The 19,245-nt window shown below is 36.4% G+C and overlaps 1 protein-coding gene across 2 annotated transcripts in view; it reads right to left on the reverse strand.

Annotated features, from left to right (window-relative positions):
• ADAM9 (ADAM metallopeptidase domain 9) overlaps window positions 1-19,245 on the reverse strand; it is a 148,575-nt gene that overhangs the window by 99,015 nt on the left and 30,315 nt on the right. For both annotated transcript variants that reach the window (XR_009259106.1, XM_058720617.1), the window contains exons 5-11: window positions 15,296-15,372; window positions 13,738-13,933; window positions 12,602-12,667; window positions 10,229-10,300; window positions 8,929-9,098; window positions 3,822-3,903; window positions 3,184-3,317 (exon numbers count right to left, since the gene is read on the reverse strand). Coding sequence is in view for 1 of the 2 variants with exons in the window: in XM_058720617.1 (XP_058576600.1) it covers window positions 3,184-3,317; window positions 3,822-3,903; window positions 8,929-9,098; window positions 10,229-10,300; window positions 12,602-12,667; window positions 13,738-13,933; window positions 15,296-15,372 (797 nt within the window). In the remaining variant the exon portion in view is untranslated. The remainder of the gene's footprint in view (window positions 1-3,183; window positions 3,318-3,821; window positions 3,904-8,928; window positions 9,099-10,228; window positions 10,301-12,601; window positions 12,668-13,737; window positions 13,934-15,295; window positions 15,373-19,245) is intronic.

Genomic DNA, 19,245 nt, shown 5'->3' on the forward strand with positions numbered 1-19,245 from the left:
TATGCACCCTGGAATTCACAGTCCATCAGCAGCAAAGACTCTGAGATCCTCAACCTCTTCTCTGAAAGCACCTTTCACTGTCAAGCTCTACTTGAAATTCAGCTATTCCCTGATTTCACAGCTTCCACTAGAACCTTTTCAAAGCACAGCAGCTTTTTCCCAGAACCCTCATTCAGCTAAAGATAGAATCGGTGCTCTTCCTCCAGATTGCTGCTTCTAGTCCATTCTCTCTCCCGCCTTCCCAAAATCTCCCAGCTTTGAATCTCATAAAATTAAACTGCCTGCTGTCTTTATTACTAACATCTACCAACCCCTGGGTTACTCCCTCTCATCTCCTTCTTGCTAACATTGTCACTCTAACACTATTCTTGTCTTAATTTTTGCTGAATTCAATATACAGGTAGATAATCCTATTAATCCCTTGGGCTCTCCTTGGCTTGAATTCCTCTCCTCCAATGATCTAATCCCCCACCATTAAACCCCTCATCGCCACACTTTTAATGGACATTTTACCATTACTATAACTTACAATTCAACTTTATGCATTTTATTCTCCCCAGGTACACCTTTATACTCCAATATACCTTCAATCCCGTCAGGACATCTGATTCATTGATGTTTTCCCTTTTTACTTCCCTGATCCCCTTGATGTCCTCCCTTTCCTAAACCTTATCCAGCTTAAATATCACAGTCCATCATTATAATTACTCCTTTGCAAACAGATTTGACTTCCTTTCACCTCTCTTACTTCATTGTATTTGGCCTGACTACAACCTAGTTAACATCAACCCTCTTATGTGCCTATGCAGTTGAATGTGGCTGCACAACACCATACAACCAGAAACTAATCTCATTTAAAATTCATGACTGTGAATCTCAAGTAACCCTTTAAAACTGCCCGGGAAACATACTCTCCTCCATTTATTCTCCCATGCTACCACATGACTATTTCATACCTTCTTCTATTTCCTGAAATCCCCAACAGCTCCCCGTCAACCTTTCAGCTGATGAACCTACTTCATATTTCACTGACAAAACTAAACCACATACTCCCACCACCACATCTATCCATCTACCAGCATCTATGTCCACTCATTCCCATTACAGATACCCTACAAGTAAGTGCTCCATTAGAACAAACCCCTCCACTTGTGCCCCCGATCCCAAACCCTCTCACCCACTCAAGGTCTACTACAGCAATGCCCCCCTCTTTGTCCTAGATTGCCAATTTTACCCCTCTACTAAATTAGTCCTATTAGCATACAAACCTGTTGGAATTCCTTCCATCTTGAAAAAAAAGTCTATCCTGACTGTCCTCCCTTTGTATTTGGCTCTTCCCTCAGATATCTACACAGCTTTCAACTCACTTCCTTCAAGTATTTAGTCTAACATCATCTCAAAGAAGCTCACACTGACAATACAGATTTCAAATTGCAACCTGACCTCTACCATCACCACTTTGGGCCCTCCCAATCTTCCAATCCTGCTCTATTTTATTTTCCATGGCACTTATCACCTTCTAATGTTCTATATTATTGATGTATTTATTACATTACTAGTTTGTCTTCCCCCATTAAAATGTAAATTCCATAAAGGGCAAGTCTTTATCTAATTCTCAGAGATGTTCCAAGTGCCTAAAACAAAGCCTAGCACATGGTCAGTGCTCAACAAATACCTGATGAGTGAATGAGTAAGCATGGGTCTATTCTTCACTGCTTCTTATACCATTTTAAGTTCCACTACAGCACTGTTTCAAGGCATTCCTTCCTTAACTCTGCATGTCACTATTTTTATCTTAGTCTCCTGTCTTATTTTATTGTTGATCATTCGTTTCTTATTCTCTCAATTCATGTCTTCCTCAACTCCACTCTCAGCCAAAGCAAATACTAAATTTACTTCCTTCTCCTACAGGAAATCTTTTATAAACATATGACTTTTCTTGTGAATATAATTACTTTTTTTTTTATTAAGTATAGGTTTTTTTTTCATAAGCACTGTTCTAATTCTTCCATATCTATTTTTCAACCTAGTATTCACTCAAAAACAGATAAATTCTCCAGTAAATTCTGCTTGAGTGCTTCCCTTTCCACCCGGATTTAATTAGAATTGTACCTTCAGATCTGAAGATAAAGAGCTGGCTAAAAGCAGTTTTTATTATTCTTTCTGTGCCCCAGGAACTTGAGGGAGATAGGAAAGGAAATGAACACTTGGGGCTATGGATATTCCCCATATGAAATCTTCAGCTGTGTTTGGAAAAGATGAAGTGTTTCCACATCTAATTTTTTCTCCGGCTCAGCTTCTACTCCACATATACATTGTGACTATGTCCAACTGTCTGCATAGCACTACAACCTTCTAAATTAATTAGGAAGGAACCTTGTTCCCTTATGACAAATCTGCATCAAAAGAAGCCCAACAACTCAGTGGTGTTGTTCACCCTTAGACCCTCTCTTATAATTACTTTTGAACCCTCACAAAGGAAGGGGTTCTAAGATCACAGGCTCTGGACCCAGACTTCTTGACTTTAAATCCCACCTTCGCCACTTACTTTGATGTTTCTTCATCCGTAAATAGAAATACCCACATCTCATTAGGTTGCTGAGCATTAAAGATTAATATATTTTAAGTGCTTAGAGTGGTGTCTAATACATAAGAAAAATTCCATGGAATTTTATTCCATAAATGGAATGTTTCTTCTTCTTCTTCTTCTTTCTCCTCCTCTTTGTCTTGCCTCCCACCTTTATCTATAAAATTGGAAATGTCAGTAGAACTATGTCAAGATTTCCTCTACTTACAGTGACAATGCAGCACTTTCTCAAGAAGGGTTTATGAGTAAATGCTTCATATAGTCTTTCAATCTAATCCAACCTGCACTGCATCTAACAGAAACCCTTTGCTAATTCCTAATGTAGATGTAAATTTTTCCACATTCTTATACTCTTTTGGTCTGTCAATTGGTTTACACAAGAGTGTAGCTACATATTTGTGCCTACATAAATGTTTATTTCTTAAAGCTCTCTGGAATCACTTATTTAAAAATAGACTTCTCATTGGTATATCATGTATTAATTTCACAGGAGCCAGGAACATTTTTTTCAGCACAGACATGAGTATATCATAGAGTGTAAGAAACACTGATCTACAATACCACATAAAAGAAGAACAAAGAATTCAGTCACTCACGATGCTCCTGAATTCATGATGCAGCTCTTTGCTCCACAAAAACAATCTCTGCCATCATCATGATTCATTCCAAGGTTATGACCCAACTCATGAGCAACAATGGATGCAAAGGTCTCCACCGTGATTTGCCCAAACTGCCCAAACACAGGAAAAGTATTAATTAGGTTTCTGAACAAAAAGGACATGTTTTGTTTCTCAGATTATTTTTTTCCACAAGAGGAAATTTATCAGTCACTACAATAGTGACAGTCTTTATATAAATCAAGCATCTAACATCAGTCTTCATATATTTCAGTAGGAAACTGATGTGACTCAACATACTGATTATGGAGATAGATCCTTTAAGCAACAGACCAATTAGCACTAATAGATTATATGCAATGATTTATGGGAAAACAGATTCATGGTTCTAATTTAATTTTCTTAAATGGCATCCCAACTTCCTTGTCCAGAAAGAGTGAGGAGCTGATAAAAATATAATATTAGAAAACTTAATCCAGTCTCTAGGGAAAAAAACACATCTACCATTTCTACCCAATATTTTGTTTTAAGGAATAGGGGAGGAATTAATGCAGAGAAATGCTTGACAATGTCCTAATGCAGGTGTCCAAAGTTAAATATCAAGAACAAAAACGTACCACATTAATCCCACCTGCGTGGCTCCTTGAACACACTGTTCCCACAAATGCCATTCCTGCAGTCCCACCAAAACCTTTCTTCCTAAATGAAAACAAAAGGTTAGAGTTAGAACATATACTTGGTGGGGAAAAGGAACACACTGCTCTTATTTCTTTGGGTAAGTTTAAACTGAATTGGTAGAACCTACAAAAACTGGAAGAAAAATGGCAAAGATAACTAACATTTTAAAATCAGAATACAGGGGCATCTGGGTAGCTCAGTCAGTTGGGTGTCTGACTTCAGCTCAGGTCATGATCTCACAGCTCGTGAGTTCAAGCCCCACATCGGGCTCTGTGCTGACAGCTCAGAGCCTGGAGCCTGCTTCGGATTCTGTGTGTGTTTGTGTGTGTGTGTGTGTGTGTGTGTGTGTGTGTGTGTGTGTGTCTACCCTCCTCCACTCATGCTCTGTCTCTCTCTGTCTCAAAAATAAATAAACATTTAAAAAAAATTTTTTTTGAAAAAAAAATCAGAATACAACTGGGGCGCCTGGATGGCTCAGCTGGTTAAGCGTCCAACTTCATATCAAGTCATGATCTCACGGTCCGTGAGTTCGAGCCCCGCATCGGGCTCTGTGCTGACAGCTCAGAGCCTGGAGCCTGCTTCAGATTCTGTGTTTCCCTCCCTCTCTGCCCCTCCCCCACGGTGCTCTGTCTGTCTCTCAAAGGTGAATAAATGTTAAAAAAAAATTTTCTTTAATCAGAATACAATTAAGTCTTACTTTATTTTTATTATCAGAGAATGAGTTTAACATCACAAATTCATTTTTTCAAACAAATGAAGATATGTTTTAGATACCAAGCCAAGTTTTTCTCTTCTCTCGAGGTGAAAAATCTTCCAAAAATGCATTACAATTATTTTTTCAAAAATTCTAATGAGGAGAGACAGGTAACACACTCAATGAATATATGTACACAAGAGGCTTCAGGGCAGGAAGCACATGGAACCAAAGAACCACAGTGGCCTCCATGTGGTTCCCAATCATCCCAGACACACTCATATCTCAGGACCAATTTTCTCCACCTGGAACTCTTTTGACCAGTATATATCCCTAACTCATTCCCTCACCTCTTTAGGTCTTTACTCAAAAGTCTTCCCATCGCGGCCTTCCCTCACCACTCCAACCTCACTCCTCCAATACTTTTTTTTTTTTAAAGGTACTCAACTATTGAATAAAAAAGCATAATAATAACAACACAATGTATTTAAGCCTTCACAAGTGCTTCACAAAAATAGTATCATTCGATCCTGAAACCTTACTACATAAAAATCATTGTACCCACTGAACAGATTTAGAAACTGAGGCTCAGGGAAGTTGTATCTTTACTGTTAGGTAACTGGAGCTTGACGTAATGCTATCTGAGTCCATATCGACTGCCCTCCATAACTATACCATCCTGGGCCTTTCTTCCCTGTAAGGGAAGCAGGTAAGCAGGCTCTAATTAGAGAGAAATGCAAGAAAAGAAATGTATCTTCATGTCACCAAGAGCTGAGCCTTCAGTGCAACAAATATTGTGGCTACTAAGTTTCTTCAAACATTTCCTAGATTCTAAGTCAGAATATGAGCTTCAATGGTTGTCACCTTAACCTTCCTGGGAGACATGCACCTACAGGAAAAAAGAGGTACTTATTCCTTCACATGAGGACAGAAAATCAGAAACCAAGAGAGTGTGTTGTATGTCTGGGTCCATCATCACAAATTTACATATGACAGAGGTCACATGACATGCCCAAGCTCACAAAGGTTCTTTCTGTACCAGTCTTCACAAACAAGCCAAGGTAGGCAACTCCTTCCAGTGATAAAGGCAGATGCCAGCACCTTGGCTTTCAGTGGCTAAAACAAAGGCAAGGAGATGGAGAATTCAGCCTCATGCATCAGCTCAGGCAGTGCCACTCAAACTAGGGGAAAGGAACAGTAATTTTTTTCTTTAATTTCCAATTCATTGCAGACCAATACTTCATTTTGCCACTTTTTTACTTGAACTATCACTGACATATTAGTTTCAGGGCTACAGCACAGTGACTGAATAATTATACACATTATGAAATGCTCACCACCATAAGTGTAGTTACACGCTTCCAATACTTTTACTTCTACCTTCCCTGCTTTATTTTTCTTCCTTACCACTTACTAGTATTTAATACATTATACACACTCATTTATCTCATTTATGGCCAATCTCCATCACCAGAATATGGACTCCATGAAAGCAAGAACTGTGTCTGGACAAAAACAATAAAACTGTATTATTTTCCTTACAGAAAAGTCTAGAAAGTGTAAATTAACCCACATTAACAGGAAAAAGATTAGCGGTTGCCTGGGGAGGGAACGTTTTTGGAGGGGAAAGGAGATTGGATTACAAAGGGGCCAAGGAGACTTTTAGAGGGACTGGATGTTTATTATCTTGATCATGGTGACAGTTAAGTGGTTATATACATATGTCAAAATTCATCAAAATGTACACTTTAAATATGTGCAGTTTAATCTTCATCAGTTTTACGTCAATAAAACTGCTTAAAAATATAAAACAGTTTGGGGCACCTGGGTGGCTCAGTCAGTTAAGTATCCAACTCTTGATTTCGCCTCAGGTCATGATCTCACAGTTTGTGAGTTTGAGCCCCGTATCAGGCTATGTGCTGACAGCATGGAGCCTGCTTGGGATTGTCTCTCCTTCTCGCTCTGCCCCTCCTCTGCTTGCTCCGTATCTCTCAAAATAAATTTAAAATGTTAAAAAAAATTGTGAACATTTTAAAAATAGAGAATTTTTGCCTACTTTATTCATTGCTATCCCCAGTGCCTAGCGTATACACCTATAAATATATTATAAATGAATGAATATATCTTTCTCTGGGGCATCTGACCAGCAAGGAGAAGAGGACCAGAGATACTGACATAAAGAGATGGGCAAGGAAAACACTTTAGCCAGATCACCTCTGCTTAATGCCATAGTGTCCAAGCTCCACTCATATACTCAGTGCTTCCAAAAGGCTCTTTAGTATCCCATTCTTAACCAAAAACACAACCAGAAGTCATCAAACATTTGGGAAATGCCTCTAACATTACAGATGGATACCAGATAGAGAAGAAAAGATAGCTTGGTAGGTTTGGTTGGGCAAGGTATGGAGAATGTGCTGGAGGCCTGTTCTTTCTGGCCCTTTGTGAATTAGAAGGCATGCTCACTGCCAGGATACTTGCAAGTGCCATATTACTAAAAATTAATAAAAAGGTCACGACCCAGGCTTTGTGAGTATAGGGCTATAAAAAATTATTTTGGCATTTTCAGTACCTTGCTCTACATTAACTCCCATAACAAAAAAAGAAATCAAAGGAAATTTCTCCTTGGAAAAAACTATGAGTTTTAGGTACTCTCGACACTGAAGGAGGCAAAAATATATAAATTAGAACATTTTTCTGCAAGAAGCCAGACTATCAAGTTAGAAAACATTTTTTAGGAGGTTGTGGGAAATAAAGAGGAATAATAGCTTTATTGTTTTCACGGGCAAAGGATGCCACAGCAGGCTAAGGCCTTCAAAACTGCAAGCCCTCAAGCCAGAAAACTTAAAAAAAAAATTTTTTTTAATGTTTATTCATTTTTTTGAGAGAGAAAGAGAAAGACAGGGAGAGAGAGAGAGAGAGAGAGCAGGGGAGAGGGAGACACAGAAACCAAAGAAGGCTCTAGGCTCTGAGCTAACAGCACAGAGTCCAATGCAGGGCTCAAACCCGTGAACTGTAAGATCATGACCTGAGCCGAAGTTGGACACTTAACCAACTGAGCTGTCCAGGTGCCCCTCAAGTCAGATAACTTTTAAGAAGGATGAAATGTTTTAAATAGTTTTAATTTTTTTTAACATTTATTTATTTTTGAGAGACAGAGAAAGAGCATGAGCAGGGGAGGAACAGAAAGAGAGGGAGACACAGAATCCGAAGCAGGCTCCAGGCTCTGAGCTGTCAGCACAGACCCAATGTGGGGCTTGAACTCACAAACCATGAGATCATGACCTGAGCCGAAGTCAGATGCTACCCGACTGAGCCACCCAGGCATCCCTTAAATAGTTTTAAATGAGGGTTTTGCTGTAAGTTTTGGAATGTGTTTATATTAAGTGAGTTATATAAGTTTAAGTTTTATTATGGTACCATGAAGATGCTGTGTAGAAGAAAATTTTTAAAACATGTATCAGTAATATCTCAAAGAGAGCAAAAAAATTATTATATCCATGAAATCAGTACTTGATTATATAAAAAAATTAAAAGGAACAAAAAGATCTACTGAACATTAAAAATAAGATAACAGAAATTTTAAAAACCCAATAGAAAGCTTAGAAGAGAACAAAGAATAAACATAAAGAGGATCAAATCATCTATAAAATAATTTGAAAACAATTCTTAAAATTGCAGGACATGAGTTTCAAGACTGAAATGACCCACTAAGAACACAGCAGGATGAGTGACAAAAGACCTACACCGAAGCATATCATCAGGAAAATTCAGAAGCCTGGGAACCAAGAGAAGATCCTACAAGTTTCCAGAGAAGGAGGAAAACAAACCCATAAACAAAGGATCCGTTATAAGAATGGGTTAAGGCTTCTCAACAGTGATACTGGAAGTCAAAAGACAAGAGACATGCCTTCAAAATTCTCAAGGAAAAAGACTGCATGCCTAGCATTTTACACACAGCCAAAGAATCAAAAAGTTACAAGGCAAACTGTAAAGCACACCGTGGAAAGACTGAGTTACTTAGGCCCTAGGGGTAAACACATTTTCTGACGTGTAAAAAGCCAAAAGTTGTTTCTTTCCATATATCCTTTCATAAGAAGAAACTAAAAAACATGCCACACCAAAGTGAAAGAGTAAATCCAAGAAAGAGGAATGACATGGGACAAAGGTGACAGGGAATCCAACACAGAAGAGAAGTCTCATTATCTTAGTGTCACTTGTGAGGTGTCATACAAAGTTCTCCCTATACAAATGAATGCTCAAAAACCTTAAGAAAACATGATTCTAATAGAAGAAGATAAGCAAAAGTTATTCTGACCATTTCATTAATAGTACTTTTTTTAAAAATCACTTACAGAACTAGCTGTGCACTGTCGTGTCTCCGACGTGTTATGAGAAACTTTTCCCGCCACTGTACAAAGTTCCCCAACACATCACCAGCACCTCCAATTATGTTGATCAGGTTTCCATTTGTCCAAATCTCCAGCCCAACTAACACAATTCGAATATTCAACATAATATACATCTAGAAAGAAAACAGAAATGAAAGTATATAAAATATATTAAAGAATATGAGAATATCTTTAAACTTATGATGAAATAACACAACTACTTAAAAACATTTCCTTCAGTATAATGAGATTCTAATTTCTCAAGGGTCTCGGTTTCCCCATTCATAAAATAAAAGTAACAGAAGTTCAAAATCCTTTTTTATCTTCCATTCCAAAATCTGACAAACTGAAAATTTTAAGTTTTTGGTAAATTTGGTTTCCAAATTGCCCTCAACTAATGCAAGTCTATTTATAGTCTGTATGTTATCTCACTTAATGTAAATATTCATACACTTCACTACAGGAGTATCAATGAGTTTGATAACAAAGTGCTACCACAAGATCCTGTTAGAGGTGTTACGCAATACATAGTGAATCATACTACCTTTCTAAGTTTTTATCTAAAATTCTAATTACACGCACCCCAAAGATTTCAGATAATGCACTAAGGAACCCATTTTTATTTTATAGAGATACTGTGAGGAATAAAGGACAATAAATATAAAGCACCTGTCTCCTATTATAAATACTCAATAGAACACTATTGTCCTCATCATTATTATTAAGCATGATATTCACATCAGGGAAAAAACCTTATAGGTAAAATGATCTTATAAGAACATGTATCTAATTCTTCAGTATCTCTCAATGGGTGAACGTACTCCAAAGTCTCAAACCAAATTTCTCTCCTTCCCTCCTTCCCTCTTGCTCTCCCTACTGCATTCTCTCTCTCTCTCTCTCTCTCTCTCTCTCTCCCCCCCACCCTCTCTCTCTCTCTCTTTCACACACACACAGAGTCATATCATGATTTCAGAGAAGGAGGCAGCCTTAATCAAAATAAGATTGAGTACAAATTCAAAGATCTTTTCATAAATGCCAAAGTACCTTAGCCTATCTACCCTGAGGATATAATAGATCCTAATATGAAAGAAATCTCTTGCTTGTCTCCAAGTCTTTGTACAATCATACATTCCTTTCAAACATAAAAAATGTTACAAAACAATCTAGAAAGCAAACCCCTGAAATGAGACAATTTTTTAATTCTGCTCTGAAACTGTGAAAAGACAGGCTAGAATAATCCCAGTGAATAGAAAACACAACTTACACTATCCAAGTAGTTTGCTAAACGGATCATCTCTTCTCTCACCGCAGTCTGATTTCTTCCCATCATGTCATACTGAAAAGCAAGAAAGGAAAATCATTTTCACCAAGTAAGTTATGAAAAAATTTCTATAATCTGTTACAACGAAGATAAGAATCCCAAATATTTCCTCTGAAATGGAGGCATTTAGACATTCACCTGCATTTTAAATTAATAAATCTAAGGGATACATTTTAGTGTTAAATACGAATAAAAGAAAAACAGGTTCAAGTGTGAAATAAGTAATAAGACTTATTATTACTGAAGTCTTTATTCACTCCAAATTAGCATCATTTTAAAATGAGTTTTCTCTTTAATGTTCCTTTTACTCATTTCAACGCAAAAATGTTTTCAAAACTAAATTTTATAAAGGTAGTGTTTAAAACAATCAAAATGCAGGAAGCCTGGGTGGCTTAGTCAGTTTAGTATCTGACTCTTGATTTTGGCACAGGTCATGGGATCAAGCCTCACATCGGGCTCCACACTGAGTATGGAGCCTGCTCAAGATTCTCTTGCTCTACCTCTGCTCCTCTCCCCTACTCAAACTCAGGCTCTCTCTCTCTCTTAATGAAATGAAATGAAATGAAAAAAATAAAATGAAATACATAAAAAATAAAACAATCAAAATGCACAGATAAAGGAATAAAAACAATTTAACAGATTTTCTGACCTTTTTTTCCCTTAGGCTAAAGATATTATCAGTAAATAACTTCTAAACTCTGGGCTAAATTAATAATGAGAGATTAACCAATGTTTACCAATAGAGACATTACATGTAGACAAAATAGATATTTAAAAGTTTAACCATATTAAAACAAACAGTTGATATGACCTATTCTTTTCTTCAAGACCTAGCTAAATCCAAATGTCTTTTTTGTTTTTAAGTTTCATTTATTTCTTTTGGGAGAGACAGAGACAGCATGAGTGGGGGAGGGGCAGAGAGAGAGGGAGAGAGAATTCCAAGCAGGTTCCATGTTGTCAGTGCAGAGGCCAACACAGGGCTCGAACCCACAAACCATAAGATCATGACCTGAGCTAAACCAAGAGTTGGATGCTTAACCAACTGAGCCACTCAGTCGCCCCAATTCAAATGTCTATTTTAACATTATTTTAATATGACCAACTAAATAACAAAAAGAAAATTTTAAAAGAATGTATGGTTTTGTTCTAAGATAAGAGCATTAATATCAGAATATATCAGATCTTACCAGTTGGGCATTTTATCATGATTCTCCTAAACAAACAAAAAATCTAATATATCTGACAAGGTTTGATTTAAATGGAACCATTCTTATTTTGAACCAGTTTCCAGCAGTACATAACAAATCTATCTGGAATGAGTAATAAATAAAAACATCTCAAATCTCTATTTTTGTCACTTGTCCAAACATTCTCCAGAAACTTTTTATCCATTATCTGGTGCAAAGTTCATGCTCTGTCATACTCCCTGTGCTTTTTCCGTCTACCACTTGAGGGTTAGGAACTTATAATGAACAAATCTGAATACATTTCTATCTATTAATAAACACAGCTTATTTATTTCCAACCTACACACAATAAGAGGTTTTTCTTAAACCATAAAAATCCTCTAAACGGTCTCTGCAGCTTACAGGAAGGAAACTGCTAATATTGCTAAGTTTCTACAAACAACCTTTTCACACAAACAACAAAGCTGACAGTAAAAGTCAGACAAAACATTTAAAATAATCTATATGTTAAATTAAACAGCAGCTATATCTAAAACTGACAACCCTGTAAATGCTGAAATAGACCTATTACTTAGTTAAGTTAAGCACAATTCTTAAATATCAATAAGGAAAATCCCTGGTGTTATCCTGAACACAGAAATTAATAGTAAATACTAAGATCAAGTACTCTCCTCGATTCCCTTCTAAAGCATGCCATGACTTGGAAGTTTTCCGTCTCTTAAAGGGAAGTACAGGTTAGCTGAAATTCTAAAAAGCAAAGCAATTTTATTAGGCAACAAAGTAGTATCTGATTAACTGGTTTTTCAACACAATCCTTTAAAGTCATCTGAAAAGGTGACACTAACTAAAAGGCAGTACAATTACACTTAAGAAATTAAGCAAATCACCCAAAAGAACAAAGGGGGGGACATCACCAGTAAAAAATAGTTAGATGTACTCCCATTCACTACATTTGGCTTCTGGGGGGATTATGAATATCAAGCATGTTTAAAGGACGAAAGTCATTCTAGTTTTAAATTACATTTAAGAAAAATCAACACAAATATATCACATTTTATGTTTCTTTCTTGGGATGCTCACTTCTCATCTGCTTTTCATGAAAAAGAAGAAAAACTGTCACCAATCCTACCCTTTCCTTGTCTACGACAATGAACAGCTCCACATAGCGGGTCTGTGGCAGGATAGCTCTTCTTCTCTGTCAAAAACACAAACATCATAAAGGCAAAAAACAAACAAAAAAAAAGTTATAACACTACATGATTTTTATATATAGTGGTCTTACCCTAATCTCTAGTCCCTTAAAACATCATACGATTAGTTTACTTCACACAGATCAGTAAAGCCAAAAACATGTTGCTGTCATTTTAAGTGGTAACTGCTCTCTGTACTAATCTCAGAAAAATCCTAGGTAGAGATAATATGGGGTATTCAGGTTTCCAAGGAGAATTACTGATTTTCTAATATTGAAATTATACACACTCACACACACTTTAATGGGAAACCCCATTACTGTGTTAAGAGTGGAAAAAAGAAATATAATAATTATAAGAATATAAGAACCCAGAGCAGAAGTAAGGACAAGGTTGCCACTTCAAAAAGTGACTAATTCTGTGATTTTCAGAAATTCATATATAGTACAGAATTGGGCAAAAACTTGAATGTTTTCCAATGATTAAAGCTAAAAGAATGGACGGCTGAAGAGGCAATGAAAACAATGCCATAAACTGGCACATGCCTTTCCCAACCCAGCAGCACCATGACACATATAGAAAGGCACAGATAACTGTAGCTGACCTATTCCTAGAAACACGTGGGTCAGCGAGACCCTTGTCAAGAGTAAGCAGCAAATTCTAGTGAAGACTCAAAACTGGGATACGAGTGTCCCTGCAAGACCTCTGAAATAAGTCATAATGCCCGATCTCTCTGTTTCTTCAATCTAGCACTCAAGAATCCCCATTCTGTTTGTGTAAAAGGTATCTAAATAAACTGCTCTCTGAAAGACAGTGTAATGGACTACAATGCAGCAGTGGTAAAAAATACGTATATAAGTATTGTTTAAGATCTAAGCCCTAATTTCTAAAACACATAGAAGCTTGACTATGTTCGACTTGGTGGAAGGAACTGCATCTTTTTATTCCCCAGTAGCTACCACAACATCTGGCACATAGTTGGCAAAAACAAAACAATAATAAGTATTGGTGTGATGCAAAAATACATGATTTTTTAACACTTTAGTCTGGGCCATGAAGAAACATATTTCCTTACTCGAAGTAGCTGAGTAATCCTAGGAGGCTCTTCTTCTTCATAGTCTGTGGTTTCTTTCTCTATATCCTTGTTGGAAACCCCACATTTCAGAGGCTCTTTGTGGACATGATCCATTCGATAAAAGATGTGCTCAAAACGAGAGCTATTTTGTAGGGGTTCGATCCCGTAACTCACATTCTCTATATGTAGCATTCCTCTAAGTGTCGCATTATACGTACACAATTTTTAAGAATTAAGAAAATAATACACAGGAAAAGAAATTAGAAAACACGAAATCAAGTCCCAGTGCTTAACATGTTTAAGAAAAGAACAGTCCAACAGTCTAAAGAGTGGATGACAAGAGAAGCAATGAAAATAATGCCATAAACTCAAATGAGTTAATGAAAATACACTAGAAGAGGCACATGCCTCTCTCAACCCAGCAGCACCATGACACATGTACAAAGGCACAGTGCCCACAACTGTAGTTGACGTATTCCTAGAAACATTTTGGTCAAAGGGACCCCTGTCAAGAGTAAGCAGGGAATTCTAGTGAAGACCCAAACAGGGAGTCAGAAGAACATCTGAAATAAAGTCCTAATGCCCAATCTCTCTGTTTTTCCAATCTCAGACTGTTGGTTTATTTCTCTATACCATGCTACCTAGAGAAAAATACTAGGTTTTAGAATCATGCAGACCTAAATATAAAGCTCAAGACTGCTACTTACTAACGTCACTCCCCTGAAAGTCAGTTAACCTCTCCAAGTGACTGCTGTATAATGGAAGGCAATACAGAGTAGTGGCTAGAAGTATGGAGTCTGGAGCCAAAGAACCAGAGTTTGAATCCCAAAAGTTTCCTACTAGCTATGGGATTTAACACCTCTTCTTTATGTTCCTACTAGCAATGATTTAACACCTCTTCTCTATGTTACATTCTACATGGGGCTGTTCTGGAAACGAAATTATTTAATAAGTGTGAAATACTTAGCACATTGCCTGGCACACAGTAAGTGTAAGTGTTATTACTTAAATGGAGATAATTACAGCCACTTATACAGCTGGTTTGAGAATTAAAAGTAATATTTATTAGTTCAATCAATCATGTAATCAACCAAACGGCACAGCATCATATTGCCAGGCCCTCAACAAATGTAATTTTAATATTATTATCACTTTACTTCATATGTGGTATAATTTCTCTAAATCCCAGTTTGCTTAATCACCTAAATATGGAGATAATGAGCCCCTTTTCACAGGCATTGTGAGACTTAAATGAAATATAGGTGAAAATTGTGTAAACATAAAGTACTACACAGACTTAAAGTATGTTTTTTTAATAGCAAAAATCTTAGCTATCTCAAAACAACGAAATTTTCTCTTTGGATATTGAAACTCACCACTGTAATATTTTCTTAAATAAACATGCCAAGAATGATATCTGATACATAGCTCTAAAGACCTTCAGCAATACCAAAGTAAATCTAATATTGTTAATTCCCCCAAATGACTTGATTTGGAAACAGAAATAGGGAAAGGGGTAAGAAATAGAAGGAAAAAAATGATAAAGAAAATTCCTTACCTGAGTCCAAAACAGTCGCTCAGAGCAATGGATGAATTATAAACTCCCTCCACATAGCCCCGATAATGACAATGATTCTAAATGATAAAAACTGTATTATCTTCAAATACTGTTACATTGCTAAAATAATCACAGAAATTATAGAGCTAATAAAATTATTTCAGGTCAGTAAACTAACAATTTTGTTCATATCACTGGCATCTTATTACATGGCGTTCTTCGGATTATCTTCAGATTATCTACTGCCCTCCTATACAAGGATACAAATATTTAGGCAGATTTCCAGAGGATACTAACCACAAAGAGCTCTATCCCAATAACCATTAAGCCTAGAAGCAGAACAAGACACCATTATATCATGTTTAACATTTTTTTTAATGCTTGTTTTTGAGAGAGAGAGAGAGAGAACGAGCAGGGGAGGGGCTGAGACAGAGACACACAGAATCCAAAGCAGGCTCCAAGCTCGGAGCTGTCAGCACAGAGCCTGATGCAAGGCTCGAACTCACAAACTACAAGATCATGACCTGAGCTGAAGTCAGACACTTAACCGACTGAGCCACCCAGGTGCCCTATATCATATTTAACATTTTAGATCACAGTCAATCCAAGAAGCAATAGCAGCCAAATGACACCTAATACAGAAGGGGACCTTGTGACAAGCTAATGATGCCAAGGCGGGAAAAAAATCAGTATGTGGTAAAAAAGTAATTTTGACCAGATGATTTTTTCTTCTTAACTATATATTGATTATATTATTATTAGTTTTACATTTAGCCATCTTAAAAAAACTAAAGAGGCTTTATCCTTAATTTTGAGGAAGAAATTGGCCAGTGGAAACACAAGCATAATATCACTTACTAATATCAGATTTTTTTATTGCATGATGAGATCTTGTCCTCTTTAAAACAATTTTAAAGCACACACAAAAAAAAAGCTAAGGTGGGTGGGGGAGGTGGTTGTTAGGCAACATTAAGATGTATCACAAGGCCTTAATATTTAAAACAGTACAGGGGCGCCTGAGTGGCTCAGTCGACTGAACGTCAGACTTCGGCTCAGGTCATGATCTCACGGCTCGTGAGTTCAAGCCCTGCATTGGGCTCCGTGCTGAGAGCTCAGAGCCTGGAGCCTGCTTCAAATTCTGTGTCTCCCTCTCTCTCTGCCCCTCCCCTGCTCTCTCTCTCTCTCAAAAATAAACGTCAAAAAAAAAAATTTAAAAAAAAAAAAAAACAGTACAGTACTGGTGGTGCATTGGGATAACAACCAGTGGAACAGAATTTGGGGACTTGAAAAAGACCAAGTACACATGGAACTTTTTGTGATAAAAGTGGCATCTCAAATCAATGCAGCAAGGATGCACCTTTAAGTAAATGGTGCTCAGTCCACTTAGACATTTATAAAAGAATAAAATTAGATCGGTACCTCACACCATGCATAGGAATAAAATCTTAATGAATCAAGAGTCTGAACATTAAAAATAAAATCATATATAAAAACCAAAAGAAAACATGAGTGAATTCTTCTCTAACCTGGGTATAGAGAAAGGCTATTACTTGAAATATAGACGCAATAAAAGAAAAAACTGATAATTTTTACTACATAAAAAGTTTTTCAAGCTTCTATATGGCAAGAAACACCAAAAAACAAAGTCAAAACACAATACACAAACTGGGAAAAAATATTTGTAACTTGTATCAGAGATACAATAACTATAAAGAACTCTTAAATATCAAAGAGGAAAGATTAAAAACCCAACAGAAGAGAGGAAGAAGTAAAACTGTCACTATTTGCACATGACATGATATTATATATAGAAAACCCTAAGGTCCCCACCAAAAAACTGTTAGAACTAATAAATGATTTCAGTAAAGTTGCAGGAAACAAAATCAATATAAAGAAATCTGTTGTGGTTCTATTCACTGATAATGAACTAGCAGAAGGAAAGATTAAGAAAACGATCCCATATCCATCAAAAAGAATAAAGTACCTAGATACAAATTTAATTAAGGAGGAAGGTCCTGTACACAGAAAATGGTAAGATATTAATGAAAGAAATTGAAGATACAAATAAACAGAAAGATAATTAATCCATGACCACAGATTGGAAGAATTAATATTGTCAAAATGTCCAAACTACTCAAAACAATCTTACAGATTCAATGCAATTCTTATCAAAATTCCAATGGCATTTTTTTACAGAAATGAAACAAATAATCCTAAGATTTGTCTGGGACCACAAAAAAACACCAAATAGAATAAAGACACTCCTTCCTCTTCTTGAGAAAGAAGAACAAAGCTAGAGGCATCATGCTCCCTAATTTCAAACTATATGACAAAGCTATAGGAATCAAAACAGTATGGTGTTGGCATAAAAACAGACACACAGATCAATGGAACAGAGAGCCCAGAAATAAACTCATACATGTATGATCAATTAATTTCTGACAAGGGAGCCAAGAATATACCAATCTCTTCAATAAATGGTCCTTCAGAGGAGCACCTTGGTGGCTCAGTTGGTTAAGTCGTGAAGACCATCACGACTTCAGCTGAGGTCATAGTCTCACAGTTTTTGAGTTCGAGCCCACATCGGACTCTGTGCTGACAGCTCAGAGCCTAGAGTCTGTTTCAGATTCTGTCTCCCCTTCTCTTTGCCCCCCTCCCATGCTCATGTTCTGTCTCTCTCTGTTTCTCAATAATAAATAAATGTTAAAATAAAATAAAATAAAAAATAAAATAAAATAAAATAAAAATAAAAATAAAAATTTTTTTAAATAAAAATAAAAAAAATAAATGGTCCTGGGAAAACTGGAGAGCTACATACAAAAGAATGAAACCAGACCACTATCTTACACCATACATAAAAATTAACTCAAAATTAGATTAAAGACAGCATAGTGACTACAGTTAATAATGCTGTATTGTATAATTGAAAGTTGCTAAGGGAATAAATCTTAAAAAGTTCTCACTACAAACACAAAAAAATTTTTAACTATTATGGTAACAGATATTAACAAGACTTACAGTGGTGATCATTTCACAATATATACAAATATCAAATCATTTTGTTGTACACCTGAAACTAAGGCAGTAAAATGTATGTCAATTATACCGCAATTTAAAAAACAAAATCTTAGAGGGACAACAACAAAAGAAAACCCAGTGGAAAATTGGGCAAAAGACATAAACAGACAATTCACAAAAGAACATAAAAATGCCCTCACATACATGCAGATTTTCAATCTCACTCATGAAAAAGTAAGAATCCATGAGTCTGCACTGATATAAATAAATGAGAAGGGACATCTTTTCCTTACAGAAAGCACTAATTCACACGGAAGCACTAATGAAATTAAGAAATCACCATTTTAACAACCATCATAACCATTAATTCAGACAACTACTGCATACTAACACTAGTGGGTAAAAATTTGAGAAGTAACAGGATATTTATATTAGTCTCAAAATGTCTAACCATAATATTAATTAAAAAGGCAAAAACAGTAACTTTATAGAAGAGAAACCTGGCAGGCAATTTCTTAACCAAATGATCAATATTAATACCATCAGGAACAGCACAAATGCAGCCCCTGCTTCCTGACAGGATACACTGAGGACCATTCGGTATCACTTTGGTGGTATTCCTGCCAAAAGTACATAACCTGACTCTGATCACGAGCAAACGTCAATCTCAAATGGCAGGATGTTTACAAAAGTTGGCCTATACTTCTCAAAAATGCTATTGTCATGAAATACAAGGGAAGACAAAGGATTTCCAGATTAAAGGAGACTACAGAGACATGACCACTGAATGCAGCACAATAACATGGATTTTCTTTTGCTATAAAGTATATTATTGGGATGATGGACCAAAAACAAAAAACAGAAAGAAAAATCATTAAGGTCTGTATATTAGAAAACAGCATCACTTCAATGTTAACTTCCTAATTTTGAGA

Source organism: Neofelis nebulosa, chromosome 3, assembly GCF_028018385.1.
Source record: "Neofelis nebulosa isolate mNeoNeb1 chromosome 3, mNeoNeb1.pri, whole genome shotgun sequence".
NCBI lineage: Eukaryota > Metazoa > Chordata > Mammalia > Carnivora > Felidae > Neofelis > Neofelis nebulosa.